The sequence below is a fragment of the Vulpes lagopus genome, chromosome 5, assembly GCF_018345385.1.
Source record: "Vulpes lagopus strain Blue_001 chromosome 5, ASM1834538v1, whole genome shotgun sequence".
Lineage (NCBI taxonomy): Eukaryota > Metazoa > Chordata > Mammalia > Carnivora > Canidae > Vulpes > Vulpes lagopus.
In genome coordinates this window covers 16,220,052-16,233,496 of record NC_054828.1, presented here as the reverse complement: position 1 = coordinate 16,233,496, position 13,445 = coordinate 16,220,052, and the positions used below count along the sequence as shown (strand labels likewise).

Genomic DNA, 13,445 nt, shown 5'->3' with positions numbered 1-13,445 from the left:
AGAGCACTAGGTAAAATAAGTGATTTGAACAGGTGAAGGGGAAATAAGTACCTTTAAACTCTAGACTGATGTGCTGTGTGGAGAGATCAGGACCAGCTACATAATTTTCAAGATCCAGTGCAAAATAAAAATTGGGCTCTTTATTGAAAAATTATGACGAATTTCAAGATGGTAGCAGCAGAGCCTTAAACTGAGGGTATGGCTCTTCCAAGTGTAGGGCTTCATGCCCCTGCACAGTTTGCGCACCCATGAAGCCAGCCCTGGGTAAGAAGCTTGAGGCAAAATGAGAAGTCTGAGAACTGAGATCAACTCAGGAAGAGAAACCTCACAACTCCCATAGAGAGAGCTGGGGGCAAAATCACTGCCAGTCTTTAAATTATTCTGTTGTGCTCCCTGCACCCTGTCCCATCTGAGTATATACAATTGAATTCACATTATGCTAAATCAGTACAAGTTGCAACTCCACTATTGAAGTTAAATGGTTAAGAAGTTGCAAATTCATATTAAAATTACATTTGCGGATCTTCTGATTTTTTTCAAGGACTCATTACAATTTAAAACTCAGATTTATGATGTGTAAAGAGAAAATAAGTATTTCTATTTCTTCAGCTAGCAATAATTTTGATCAGCCCTTAAGTCATGTATGTGCCAAAGGCAGTAGAATAAATTTAGACTATTATGTAATTTATAGGTGGCAAACAAACTGCATTACTCTGAATTTTCTAAGTGGTTCAAAGAGCCAAGTTAGAAAAATTCGGTGTGAAAATAATTTTTAGAAGCTTACTTACTAAAGAGATCGCCTTTTAGACATTTTTTTCCAGAAGGTTGTCAACATATTTGAGCAAGGAGGATTTTATTCTATGACTGCTTGAGCTCTCTGAGCAAGAACGTGATTCAAGGCTCATTTTTAAAGGGAATTGCCTAATATTTTATAGTACTATATTTTTTCAAAGTGGCTTTTATATATACAAGCCAGACTGAGGGTGGTTGGTCAGGTAATTGACCAAAAGGTTTCCAGATAGCAAGTTAATTTAATGTCAAAGTAAGAGTAGATTGTGTTTCCAGGGTTATTTTCTCTCCCCAGCTTGGGTCTCTGATGTTATCCCACCTCTTCCACCTTAAGGTTCTCACCCCAGCACATGCTGAAACTTGAATCATCTGATTTGAAAAAAAAAATTGCTGCATTGTGGCTTTGAGAGATACATATTTGAGCTTTGAAATAAGTGCCATGCCTAGGGTCAGGCCACTGGTCATTCAGGTAGACTGGATAACTTTCCTGACTCATGCTCACCTGTTCCAAGTTATGTAATAACACAAAAACAATACTTAACAAGTGCCTATAAAGCTAACAAAAAAGAAGCAAAGCTGCAATGTGTCATTGTCACAATGTCCAAAAGTGGGGGGGGGGATATTTTTGGTTAATCTTTCTGTTGTGGAGCTTTTAGGGTGGTGACAGCAGTTGTTGAGTGGTGGTTGTTATTTGGCAAGAATTAAAATTGGAGGCTTCTGTTACCCTGACTGCTGATTCCAACAAATAATATAAACAAGGGCATGTTCACAGGAAAGAACCTATGTATGGGTGGCAACAGCAGTTTATCCTTAATCTCTTGGTTTGTATCAAGTTGTACTTTTTAGAAAGGAGGATAGAGGGCATAAGGAGACATAAATACAAATTTATAGAGATCACCGGGCATGTTTGTTCAGAGTGATTTGCCTAATAGTTTCAAAAACTAACCCTGACTAGTGTTTACTGTGTATAGCTCTAAGCACTTCAGATGATTTATCTCATTCCATCCTCACCTTACCCAATGAGATAGTTATCACTGTTATCCATCGACCAAGATCCGATGGGTCATTAATGTCAGAGCCAGGGCTGAACCCAAAACAAGTCCATGTTGCAATACCGAATTATTTCATCCAGGATAACTGGCTTTCTATTCTCCTTTAAAATGTTGCCTGCCTGGTTTTTTTTTTTTTTTTCCTAGAACCAATTTTGCCTCCACAACTCAGACATGATTTCAGCACGAAATAGAAATACTTCAGCCTATACAAAATCCACTTACATTCCTGCATGAAACTTTCCCCCAAATAATGCCAGTGTACAGAAAATACAGTGGTTTTTATGTGTGCGGTTGAGGGGAATGGTGGTTCTGTACATCCTGAAGCACGCCCACAAGAGCTGAACAGAACCCGCCCTGGGACTGCTTATTTACATTAACCACTGTCGACACTTCTCCAGGAGAGAGGTGCTGCCAAGAGCTCTAGAGGAAGTGAGATGTGTTATCTTTTGCATGCACACCATGTTTGAAGTCGACGCCTTCAGAGAGCCTGTGTGGGTGCGACTCCCAGGAGCTAATCTTTCAGTCCAGGCATATGCAAATCTGGGCCGGTGTTTACGTGGAGGCGCAGACACAAACGTGGGTGACAAGGTTGGTTGCTGACGCGCGTGGGAACGTACCTGCCCTCCTGTCTGTTGGGCTGTGAGTGTCTGTGCGGACGGAGTGATGTTGGGCACCCAATTTGGATCGCCCCGCCTAGATGAGGGGTGCTCGGGGAGCAGAAGTTCCACCCGCAGCCCCGGGACGTGTACACCATCCACGCCGGGGCGCCCCGCACGCTCACGCCAGCCCCGCGCTCCGCGAGCGCAGCCCCGCCCCGCCCCCTGGCGGCGCCGCCCCGCCCCCTGGCGGCCCCGCCCCGCCCCCTGGCCGCCCAGGCTCGGCTCCGCCCCCCAGCCCCGACAGCCCCGCCCCCATCGCCGGGCGCTCCAGCCGCACGGCCGCTCCAGTTCCGTAAACACTTTCCTCCCCGCCCCTAGCAGGCCCCGGACCGCACCACTCGAAGCCTGCGGGGGGGACGGTTTCCTCTCGCATGCAGGACACCGTCAACCCGAGCTCTCCCCGGCGTCTTCCGGCCGCACATGAGGACAGCAGTTCTGTAGTAGGTCAAATCTGTCAGAGCGCTGCCGTCGGAGCCGAGGGTGACCTGGATTTCTCCTGTCCCGCGGGCCGTCTTCCCCCGCCCGCCGGTCCCGCGGCTACGCCGTGGCTGCCTCCTCAGAGTCCCTCCCGGCCCTTTAAATACCGCGTGGGGCGCGGCGGGGGGTTGCTGGGAGGTCGGGGGTTGTTGGACTGGTGAGTGTTCGAGGTGCCTGCGCGGTGCTCGTGAGGGGACCCCCGAGGACCCCCGACCCAGCCTCAGTCTAGTCGCCCGTGTCCTCCGCCTGCCTCCGCGCCGGACGCGGTGCGTATCCATCGGGGAGGGGGTCGCGGGCTCCGAGGTGACCGGCCCGGGCCAGTGGAGCCCGACGCCTCGCCCCAGCGCGGCCCGAGGGCCTCCCTCCGAGGCCTCCCTCCACCCACCTCGGAACTCTGCCGTGGGACTCCGGTGCCGGGGGCGTTAAAGCCCCGCTTCGTGCTCCCCCGTCTCCTTGTTTGACCCCGAACCGCCGTCCCGCGTGGGAACGGGGCGCGGGCACCGAGTGGCCGCGGCGGGTGTCCGGGTGGCCGCGGGCTTCGGGCCCCGGAGGCGGCGGGGTCGCGCCTCTTGGCCGCTGTTTACATCCTGCTGGACTCGGGCCAGCGACCGCGCCGCGAGCGGCTCCGCACCCTCCGGGCCCCGAGAGGGCGCCCCTCCCGCCGGCGACCCCGGGCCCGGCGGGGGTGGGCGGGGCGGGGCGGGCCGGGCCGCGGGGGGCGCCGGGCGCGGCCCGAAGCGTGTGTTTGGGTTTGTTGCCGGGGTTTCCCGGGCACTCGGCTCGGCCTCCGCCGTCCCCTCCCCCAAGGGTTTGTTTTGACAGGAAACGTGCTGCTGGAGGGAGGGGCGGCTGGAGGGACGCGGGGACCGACTGCTGGCGCGTCCCCGGAGCCGAGGCCCGTCAGGCCCCGAGCTCGAACGCCTGACCTCCGGGGTGGCTTGTGCTGCCCAGAACCGCTCCTCTGGGGGGCACCACTCGGGGTAACAGCGCTGCTTTGAGGTGGCACTTTGAGGTGGCACGTGGACGAACAGGGTTCTGCGTTTTGGTTAGTATTGGGGGACACTTGCATTAGACAAGCGATTTCACGATGACATAAAACTTTTAAAATAAATGCATTTAAATGCAAAAATCTAGTCGAGATAGAAGTGATTGATAAATTAGGTTATAGATGAGGGTGGAGATGTGGAAACAGGCGTGAACACTGGTACCCAAATGACTAGAAGTTTGGCAAATAATGGTCTTAGGCGGTTGTCCTGTTACGTTAACCTTGAGAAACCAGACAAGCTGTCCTTGTCCCCACTGCCCTCAGCCCCCAAGATCCCTGTGGTCCCATGATCTCCAGCCCAGCCAGAGACCCTGCTCTTTGCCACCTGCCGCGACCATAATGAGGTTATCGCAGTGGTTCCCACTTGAGGCGGCTCCCTGTTTGCTGTGTCCTCTTGCCTCCAGGGATTTCATACATCACTCTGGCAGCCCGTGGAGGTGGCCCCGCTTGAGGTGGCCCAGGGCTGAAGATAACCCAGTCATGTGTGGAAGCAGCTTCAGTGCCATTTTGTGAGGAGTTGAGGCCCCCAGAGGAGGAAGCACAGGTACTAAAATAGGCCAGCCAGGGGTGGGAGGAGAAGTGTTTCCAAGTGTGAAAAGTGCCTAGAAATCCTTCTCCCTGATGCTGTCATGTTATGTGTTGCATGAACATCTGCTTTCTCAGACAATGACTGGCTTGTTGGCCTTTATCTAGCTCTTTGTTGGCTCCAATTTGATGAAGACCAGTATTCTTTAGCTGAATGGAGCTGGAGCCTATCTCTCTGCTCTGTGGTTTATGCCTTGCTGCATATGAATAAATTTTTAGCACTGCTGTTTGGGACGGGTTCTAAAGCAGCATTTTGCAGAAGACGGAGATTTTCCACACCATCTACAATTTTTTTTCTTCAGAGCCCAGTCTTATACCTCCGACTCCTTGTCCTTTACTACATGTATGTGAATGCTTGTCTTTGCGTGTGACCTTGACCTGGTCTTCAAGGATGACACCCACCGGATATTCCTTGAATTTTCTCATTTCCATGACCCAACCTTAACTGGAAGAGTTCCTTTCCTTAAACAGGACATTGCTGGAAAATCTGAATAATTCACCTCAAGATGTTTTTGATACTGATTGTAAGCAGTTAAGACTTTTGATAATATGTGGGCTTTAACTAGGGATTGTGCAGTGCTTAAGGAATGGCTCCCTGATAGAGGATTTTCATTTACTCTAGTTGGGTGGTTGAGAATTATTTTGGACAATAGACTCTTTCAGTGATGCCCTTCATGGTATAGTACTTTGAGCAGCCACCTCGGGGTAAGGTCAGCTTGTTACCACATATGCAAGTATCCACGTGGTTTTGGGTAGATCGATTTGGCAGACTGAGAGTGGAAAGGATGAGCAGCACACCAAATTTTCTCCAGCCATCCTAAAATAGTAGAAAGCGTGGGCCTTAGGGATCCATGCCCTGGATTTCAGATTTTCTTCAGCCACTGCTGTGAACCGTAGGGCAAGTAATTTAACCTCTCTGAACCTCAGGTTCTTATCTACAAAGTGAGGATAATAGCAATACCTCAGCTAACAAGATTATAATGAAGATTCAAGGAGATAAAATACTTAAAGCACTTATGGGGGTGGGACATAATAAATATACAGTAACTATTAGCTCTAATTGTTTTTATTTACTATCAGTGAACATTAAGAAAGTGGAAAGACACAATGTAAACAGTTCTTTGAGCTCTACAAACTGTGATTCTTTGCTGGTTTGAATTATCTGTGCCTGGGAAATGTGTTGAGGTAGGCACTGGGAATTAGCAGAGACATGGCCCTTCCCACAAACAGCTTAATATTTAGTGGGGAGTCAGATACAGAAACAGCAACCATAGTACTTTAAGTGACTGCATTATGGGAATATGAGCAGTATGAGTGGGAAAGGAAGAAGGAAACCCCAGGTTACAATATGAATAGGAATGTGGCTTGATTTGTTCTTCAGTGATACTCTTTGGGCTTCCCTCTATCCCAGGAAGTGTTCTCAGCTCTAGATGGCTAGTTTAGATGGAGTGAGGTTATCAGGGAAGGTCACTTGGAAGTTGTAACATTTAATTTCGAACACAAATGACAACAAGGAGCCCATCCCGGGGAGATCAGAAAGAAGAACTTGCTAGGGGAGAGGAGAGCAGGTGCATGTGCTCCAAAGTAGGAAGTTTGGCATCTCTGAGTAACCTGAAGAAAGCCATTATGTCTGTAGCAGAAGGGTTAGGGGGATAGTGGCACAGGATGGTGTGAGCAGAGGCCAAATCACAGAGGAATATAAACTATTGCCAAGAAGCCTCTTAAGAAAAGGGAAACCACCTGGAGATGAACTCTTAAGAGGGATGATTTATTTGCCTCTTCTGAAGGGCTCTGGCCTATTTCCTGTTTTATTTTCTAGACACTGTTCAAGAAGGACATTGGGACAAGTCTTGACTGTCTAGAAGAGCTTTTGTCATAGAGCAATATCTAAGCTATCTCTGCAGTGGGAACGGTCAAAATCTAAAAATTGCAGGAGCCCAGACCATTCTGAATTAGACTTGAAATTTTGGTTTAGTACTTTTCTTTTAATCTTTTGCTTGGAAATAATTTCAAACTTACAGAAAAAGTTGTAAGAACACTGCAAAGAAGTCCTTATTGTCTACCTTTTACTCATATTCACCTGTTAACATTTTGCTCTATATGCTTTATTGTTTTCTCTTTTTCTCATTAAATTATTTTAGAGAAATCTGCATACATTATGGCCCTTTATTCCTAAATATGTAATCACAGTACATTTATCAACTTTAGTAAATTTAACATTGTAATACAGACCGTAGATTCAAGTATTATAACAATGTTGTCAGTTGACTCAATAATAGCATTTTTCCCCCTCTGGTACAGGATCCAGTCAGGGATCATCTGTTGCACTCAGCTGTTAGGTCTCTTTTCATCTGGAACATGTCCTCAGCCTTCCTTTGTTTTTATGACATTGACATGTTTGGAAATCATGATTTCTTTTAGTAAGAATAAAATAATAGTTGAAAATCTGTCATTTTCAAAATAAGCTTTGACAAGGAGCTTAAATACTTGACATAGACTATTTCAGTTAATCTTCACAATTCTATGACATAGATACTATTATTAGCCCCATTTTACAAATGACTACGTTCCTTTTCTCCACTCAGTAAATATCAAGAGTCAGGATCAAGAACCCAGTTGACCTGACTCCAGAGCCAGCGTTCTTACTGTTTCATGGACATATACATTGTTACTGGTGGACCTTTGTAATTCTGAACCCATGCTGGACCATTTGCAAATGAATTTGCTATGGAAAGGAAATAAAGAAGTAAAGTTGGTAGTGTGGACATAGGCTAAGGAATTGACCAGCAAATTAAAAACCCATCTCCCCACCATCTGTCGTGGGACATGGGAAGGAGACAGTGTCCTCTTCGGATCTCTGTATCCATTTCCTCCTCTCTAAAATGTGAGTGCTCATATTGCCATTCATTCAACAATAAATGTCAGCTGCATCCCAGTCATTGGTCTTGGAAAGAATTATATAATATTGAATTTATAAATGAGAAAGAATGCAATGAAAAATGTGATTATTCTCCTTGATGGGGACCCATTGTAGTGTTGGAGGCTTTGCTTGGAGTTATCCACTGTTTTTACCTTTGCCTTTACCTTTGGCCAGCAAGTAAATCCTCTAGGTAGGATGAGATGTGATGTTTCTTGAAAAGTTGTTTGGTTTGCTTGTGATCGGCCATGGCCGAAAGTTAAAGTAGGTCTAAGTTTGTCAGTATGAGAAGCATTACCTTTCTTAAGGAAAGGGAGTGGTTTTATTATCACTGTTCTAAGAGAGAATCCAAAGTAGTTTTTAAAGCCATCTAATTACCCTCAGTACCTTTTGAGTCAAATAGCTTTGTCCCCAGATGACTTATATGGAAACCCGAGACCAAGAAAAGTAAGAACAGATGTGAAGGAACTTGCAGATGACCATTTACACTGGGATGGGCTGTTTGCTTTCAGCTTTTGTATTTCAGACAAGTGCAAGAGTACTTTCCTAGGTTAACTAGCAATCTTGTTTATCTGTAGGAGAATATATTTTTATCATCAGGGTAAAATGGTTCTCCCCCCTCTAGAGTTTTTAATGCCTAAAATGATAACAAGAGAAAAATGAAAATAATATTAATAATAACAATGATCTATATCCTGTTTTCTCTGTCAGACACTGTTCCAAGCACCTACATGTATTGACTAAATGAAGTTTCACACCAACCTCATGTATTAGGTATTATTAGTATGTCTGGAGGAGGAAATAGGCAGTTTCTTATAGAGTAATAAGGGGCATTTGGGCTTCAAAGGAAAGTTTCTTTTTGGATGCACTAAAGCCCAGTTGTGCTATGGAGGCTTCTACCAATCAAACAAGAGTGTCTAAACATGTTGTGGCTTTCAAATTTTCTGTTGCATCCCCTGTGCCAGAAATTCTATTTCCAGTGAATTATTGGAAAGAAGCATAGTTTCACGTTATTAAGCATGTCTGCGATGAGTACATTTAATTTCTCAGAACATCTAGTGAAGCCTCATGGAACCCTGAGTTTATAGAACTTCAGCAATTCCTAGCTAAAAGGGACCCTTTATAGCTGGTCCAACCTGCTCAGAAAAATGAGGTGAAGAGAGCCAATGTGATGTGCATAAAGTCACACAGCAAATTAATGACAGATCCAGGCCTTAGACCCTAGCCTTCTAACTCCTACCCTATATCTTTTATTTTTAAATCTTTGTACTTTGCTGCCTTGCTAGACACAATTAAGGAACCTACAAAGTGTGCTGTTCAGCTAGAGTAGAAAAATGAAATGGACAGTTATAACTATTAACCTACTTCATAAGTTCCAGTGGATGAAAGCTTTTATTCACCTTTACTTGGAAAAACAGCTAAAGTGAAGAAAAACGAAGAGCAGAGCATACAGAGCATAGTGTTATGGTGGAATGACAGAGGAAGATAACAAAATGGAAACAAGGTTTAAGATATTAAAATAACACTGTGACCAGGACCAGGGAATATTGAGTCTTAAACCTAATAAAGTAGGTTTAAGTGGTAGATTCTCTGATCCAATGCTTTAACTTTGGCAGTCCCAGCCCTGTAAGTGTGTAGTGATATCATTTTGCAAATGTTCTGGTTGAAGCTGTACCAAATGGGATTCAATGATTCCGATTCAGCTGACACTAAATGAATACTTGTCACGTACTTGACACTGGCAATGGACAAGACACAGTCCCTGCCTTATTAAGAAAAGTCAGAAGTAGCCATGGAGGAAAATAACTGTCCAAGGCACTCAGCTCTATGCCAGAGATAGAGGACATGTGCTGCAGATGTGCAAAGAGGGGTGTCATTCACTCTGGCCAGGGAGTAAAGGCTTCCCGAGGAAGGTAGCATTTTCAAGAAATGCCTTCAGTGGGACATACAATGTTGTCAGAGTGGGAGAGAGAAATCTAGAGGGAAGGGCAAGTATTCCATTTAGGATTGGGGTTTGGTGGAAGTGGAAGAGTTAGAGCTGACAGTTTTTTCTGTCCTGTATTCCTTTCCTCCCCAGCAGATGACAGTTAAAGCTCAAGTAGAGCTTTGCATGTGGTAAAGGGGGTTATTTCCCCCACTGGGGTTGCAAGGGTTCAGGGCTATTTTATAGCCTCTGTCCATGGTGGTTGGCCTTAGGACTCTAGGGCAAGGTAGACCTCTCAGTGGTAGCTTCCTGGAAGCTCTCTGCTCAGCCTCCTAGTTAGTGGTTTTCTTCTGTTTGTGGAAGTGGTGGCCCCAGGAGGGGTGCCCTAGTGCGATTGGCAGGACTGAAGAAGGTTGTTTAGGGGAGGCCAGGGGCAAATGCCCTTGGGCATTTGACCTTTAATAAGTCCCTCTGAGGTTCATCTTTGTCTCTGTGACCACCCAAGGGATAAATTATGGCACCATTTTTCTCAACAAAGGCAAGATTCCCCCATAGTCCCACCCTGCCTCTCCTTTCTTGTGCTTCCTCAGCAATGTCTTGTTTCCCCTTTTCTTGTGTTCTAGACTCAGGCACACATAGTTGTAGGTAACTGGAGTTGTGAGCCATCAGTGTAGCGCCCTGTCTCTCTTGTTCACTGTTATCTTTCCTGGTGCTGCTGCATAGTAGGCGCTCAATAAATATGAAAGGAATCATTGAAGAGACTGCGCAGGAGTTCTAGACATACTATGCATAGCTGTGTTTTCAAGTGTTTGTAGCTTTGAAAGATCTGTATATCTCATTGCATGGACTGGCTCAGGTTTAAAGAGACTCCATGAATCCTTCTGTCATTATTGTTTGTTCAGGATTTGAGGTGCCTTCCTCCTCAGGCCCAGGTTCCCCTCAGTGTCAGCTAACACCACACCAGCTCTCTCTTGGGCCTTGGCTGAGGCTCATGGGCTCAGGCTGGGACATCCTAATGTGCTCAGGATCTCCTTTCTAGAAGGTGACTGGGCCTATACCTGGGAGGCAGTCTAATGTCTCAGATACAGCACTGGATGTTGATAAAGTCAAGGGACTGGTTTTATGGCATAGTAAGTCCCATTGTCCCCAGAGCCCATCTCTGACCCATGAATTAGGATCTTTGGTGCCTGTTTGTTCATTGGGTGATAGTGGTACCAAGTCAGCTGTCAAGTGCAAACCCAGTGTCAGGCTTTACTCTTTTTATCATGACAGTTCACAGGAAAATGGAGAAGAACCTGAAGACTTGCCAGCCAGAGATTTTAGTTAGTCTTCTTCTTTCCCAAGAGGCTCACGAGGAATTAAAGAGGCTGATTTCAAAACTATTTTACTTAAAACAAAGCCATAGGAACAGTAATAATAGCTAACATTTGGACAGCCCTGGTGACTCAGTGGTTTAGCGCCACATTCAGCCCAGGGCGGGATCCTGGAGACCTGGGATCGAGTCCCACGTTGGGCAGCCTGCATGGAGCCTGCTTCTCCCTCTGCCCGCCCCCCCATCTCTCATGAATAAATAGGTAAAAATCTTTAAAAAAAATAGCTAACATTTTGGTGCTAAGCACTTTAATAAAATTAAGCCTATTTAATCTTCAAGCAACCCTGCAAGCTTAGTCTTTCAGCCCAGTTTGACTCATGAAGTAGGTGGTTTAGTGACTTTTGTCTCAAGGTCACATGGCAAAAGACAACATGAGCTTCTAACCTAGGCAGTCTGGCCTTAGGACCCATTGTCAACATCCCTTTCCATGTTTTAGAAACCTAGGAACAGAGAGACTGTGTCTTTTGCACAGTTTTAAAGGATCTGTTATTGTGAGAGCTGTTCCATGTTCACACTGTGTATGTCCTGAGTAAGTTCACACTTAGGGCGATGGAGTCTCTTTTCTGGGAGGTAGTCTTGAAGGCCTGGTAATAGCCTGACTGCTATGAGAAAGATGAGGTTATCTTCTAGGGCCTTTCCAACACTGTGACATATGTGGGCAAAGCTGTCTACACTAAAAGAAGCATCTGTGATGCCAGTGAAGTACCACAGAGCACTGACGCAGGGTCTGTTTGTCTGCAGGTGCTATCTCTTTGCCCACACTCCAGTGACACAGAATGCCCTTCAATGGTGAGAAGCAGTGTGTGGGTGAGGACCAGCCAAGCGATTCAGACTCTTCCCGGTTTTCCGAAAGCATGGCTTCACTCAGTGACTATGAGTGCTCCAGGCAGAGCTTTACAAGCGACTCTTCCAGCAAATCCAGCTCTCCTGCTTGTAAGCTGATGGGGGAGCAGGGTGTGCGGGGGGAGAGGGTGATTCTAGGCATGTGTGTTAGATTTTAAATGAGAGCAAAGTACAAACTATCCCTCCTTTCTAGATGTACCATAATAGCACTGCAAAGACAGGAATAAGTAGCCACTAAAGTTTACAATCTGCCCATTTTATTTTTTTGTTATTATTTTTTTCTATCTGCCCATTTTAATTTGCATTACTGTCTCTGATCTGCTTTGGTTTTACTATAAATCAGGGCCTTAAACCCCATCTGTCTTTTCTCTCAAGTAGTGGAAAGTCATTCCCTCTTGAGATCACTTCTTGGGCCATATTCTACGGTAAATTCAAATTGGTCTTTTCTGATAATTGCTGATTTACACGGAAGGAAGCTTGCCCCAATTCAAGGGTCAGGCAGGAAGTGAAATAATCTAAAGGGTTTCCTGCTGATTTCAAAACCTGTTGTGCAAATCACCCTAGAAAATTGCCCACTAAGAGAATTACTACACCAGGGGTGTGAGATTTTAAAAGGTGGCCATAATGAGGGAGATGTCTTTTCCCTTTTTTGTGTGTGGAAGCTAGAGATATGTAAAGCAAGTATGTTTGTTCTTTTTATTTTAAGCTTTTTAATTGACATTTTGTATAGGAAATATAACACCTTAGACAAAGCAAATGCAGAAAGAAGCAACTAATGTTTAATATAATCAAATGTACACTTCAAAAAGTTTGTTCATTTATGTTTATTTTAAATCTATATAATCTCATTTTTTAAAATTTGGAAATTTACGTAAGTATAGAGAAAAGAAAATTTTGCCTATAATATCACCCAAAGATGAAAGCTGGTGGTACTTTGCCATATTCATTCTTCATGTTGACATATGTATGTATATATGTATGGACTCTTCTCACTTAGAATTATGACTAAAACATGGTGGGCCTGGGTGGCTCTGTCAGTTAAGCAGCCAACTCTTGATTTGGGCTCAGGTCATGATCTCAGGATCCTGGGGCTTGTGCCCTGTTGAGCTCCATACTCCGCGAGGAGTCTGTTTCAGGATTTTCTCTCCCTCTGCCCACTCCTACACCCCTCGCTCCAATAAATAAACAACTCTTAAAAAAAAGGATTATAACTAAAACATTTACCCATGATATACATTTAAAACATGAAAAGGGGACCACTGAGCCACCCAGGAGTCCCTCTTGAAAGAATCTTAATGGCACAGAGAATTGAGAAAAGAACTGGCTAGCAGCCATCTAGCTTTCTGTGCTTTTTCTCACTCTTTATACTACATATGAGGTTGGTGTCTCTAACAGGGGACGCAGGCATCCTAAAGAGGGGAAGTTTCACTAATTCCATGTATCACCGTTTTTCCCTCTTTCTCCCCCTCCTCTTCTAGATGGTCTTCCTCTTCCTTCTCTTTCTCCTCTGCTTCTTTAAAAAATTATTTTAGGTAGCAAAATATTGCCAGCCAGTACTGTTGTTTGAGGCAGTGATTTTAATTAATTGAAGCTAAGAATTCCAATAGTGATTTTTAAAAGATTTTAACTTGTTAGAATTAGAATAATTTTTTCGAATAATCTTTAGGGGTAATTAGAATAGGGACACCTGAGTGGCTCAGTGGTTAAGCATCTGCCTTTGGTTCAGGTCATGGTCCCGGGGTCCTGGGATTGAGACTCACATCGGGCTCCCTTCAGGGAGCC

The 13,445-nt window shown here is 45.1% G+C and overlaps 1 protein-coding gene across 2 annotated transcripts in view; it reads left to right on the top strand.

Annotated features, from left to right (window-relative positions):
- Window positions 1–2,814: 2,814 nt before the first annotated feature.
- The window catches only part of TCP11L2 (t-complex 11 like 2), a 36,133-nt gene continuing 25,502 nt past the window's right edge, over window positions 2,815–13,445 (top strand). Inside the window, exons 1-2 of one of the 2 annotated variants that reach the window (XM_041756388.1) lie at window positions 2,815–3,243; window positions 11,562–11,753. In XM_041756388.1, the coding sequence (XP_041612322.1) occupies window positions 11,597–11,753 (157 nt within the window). In that variant the 5' untranslated portion in view covers window positions 2,815–3,243; window positions 11,562–11,596. Of the gene's footprint in view, window positions 3,244–4,432; window positions 4,567–11,561; window positions 11,754–13,445 lie in introns of those variants that run through there. The other variant, XM_041756389.1, reaches the window with a different exon arrangement.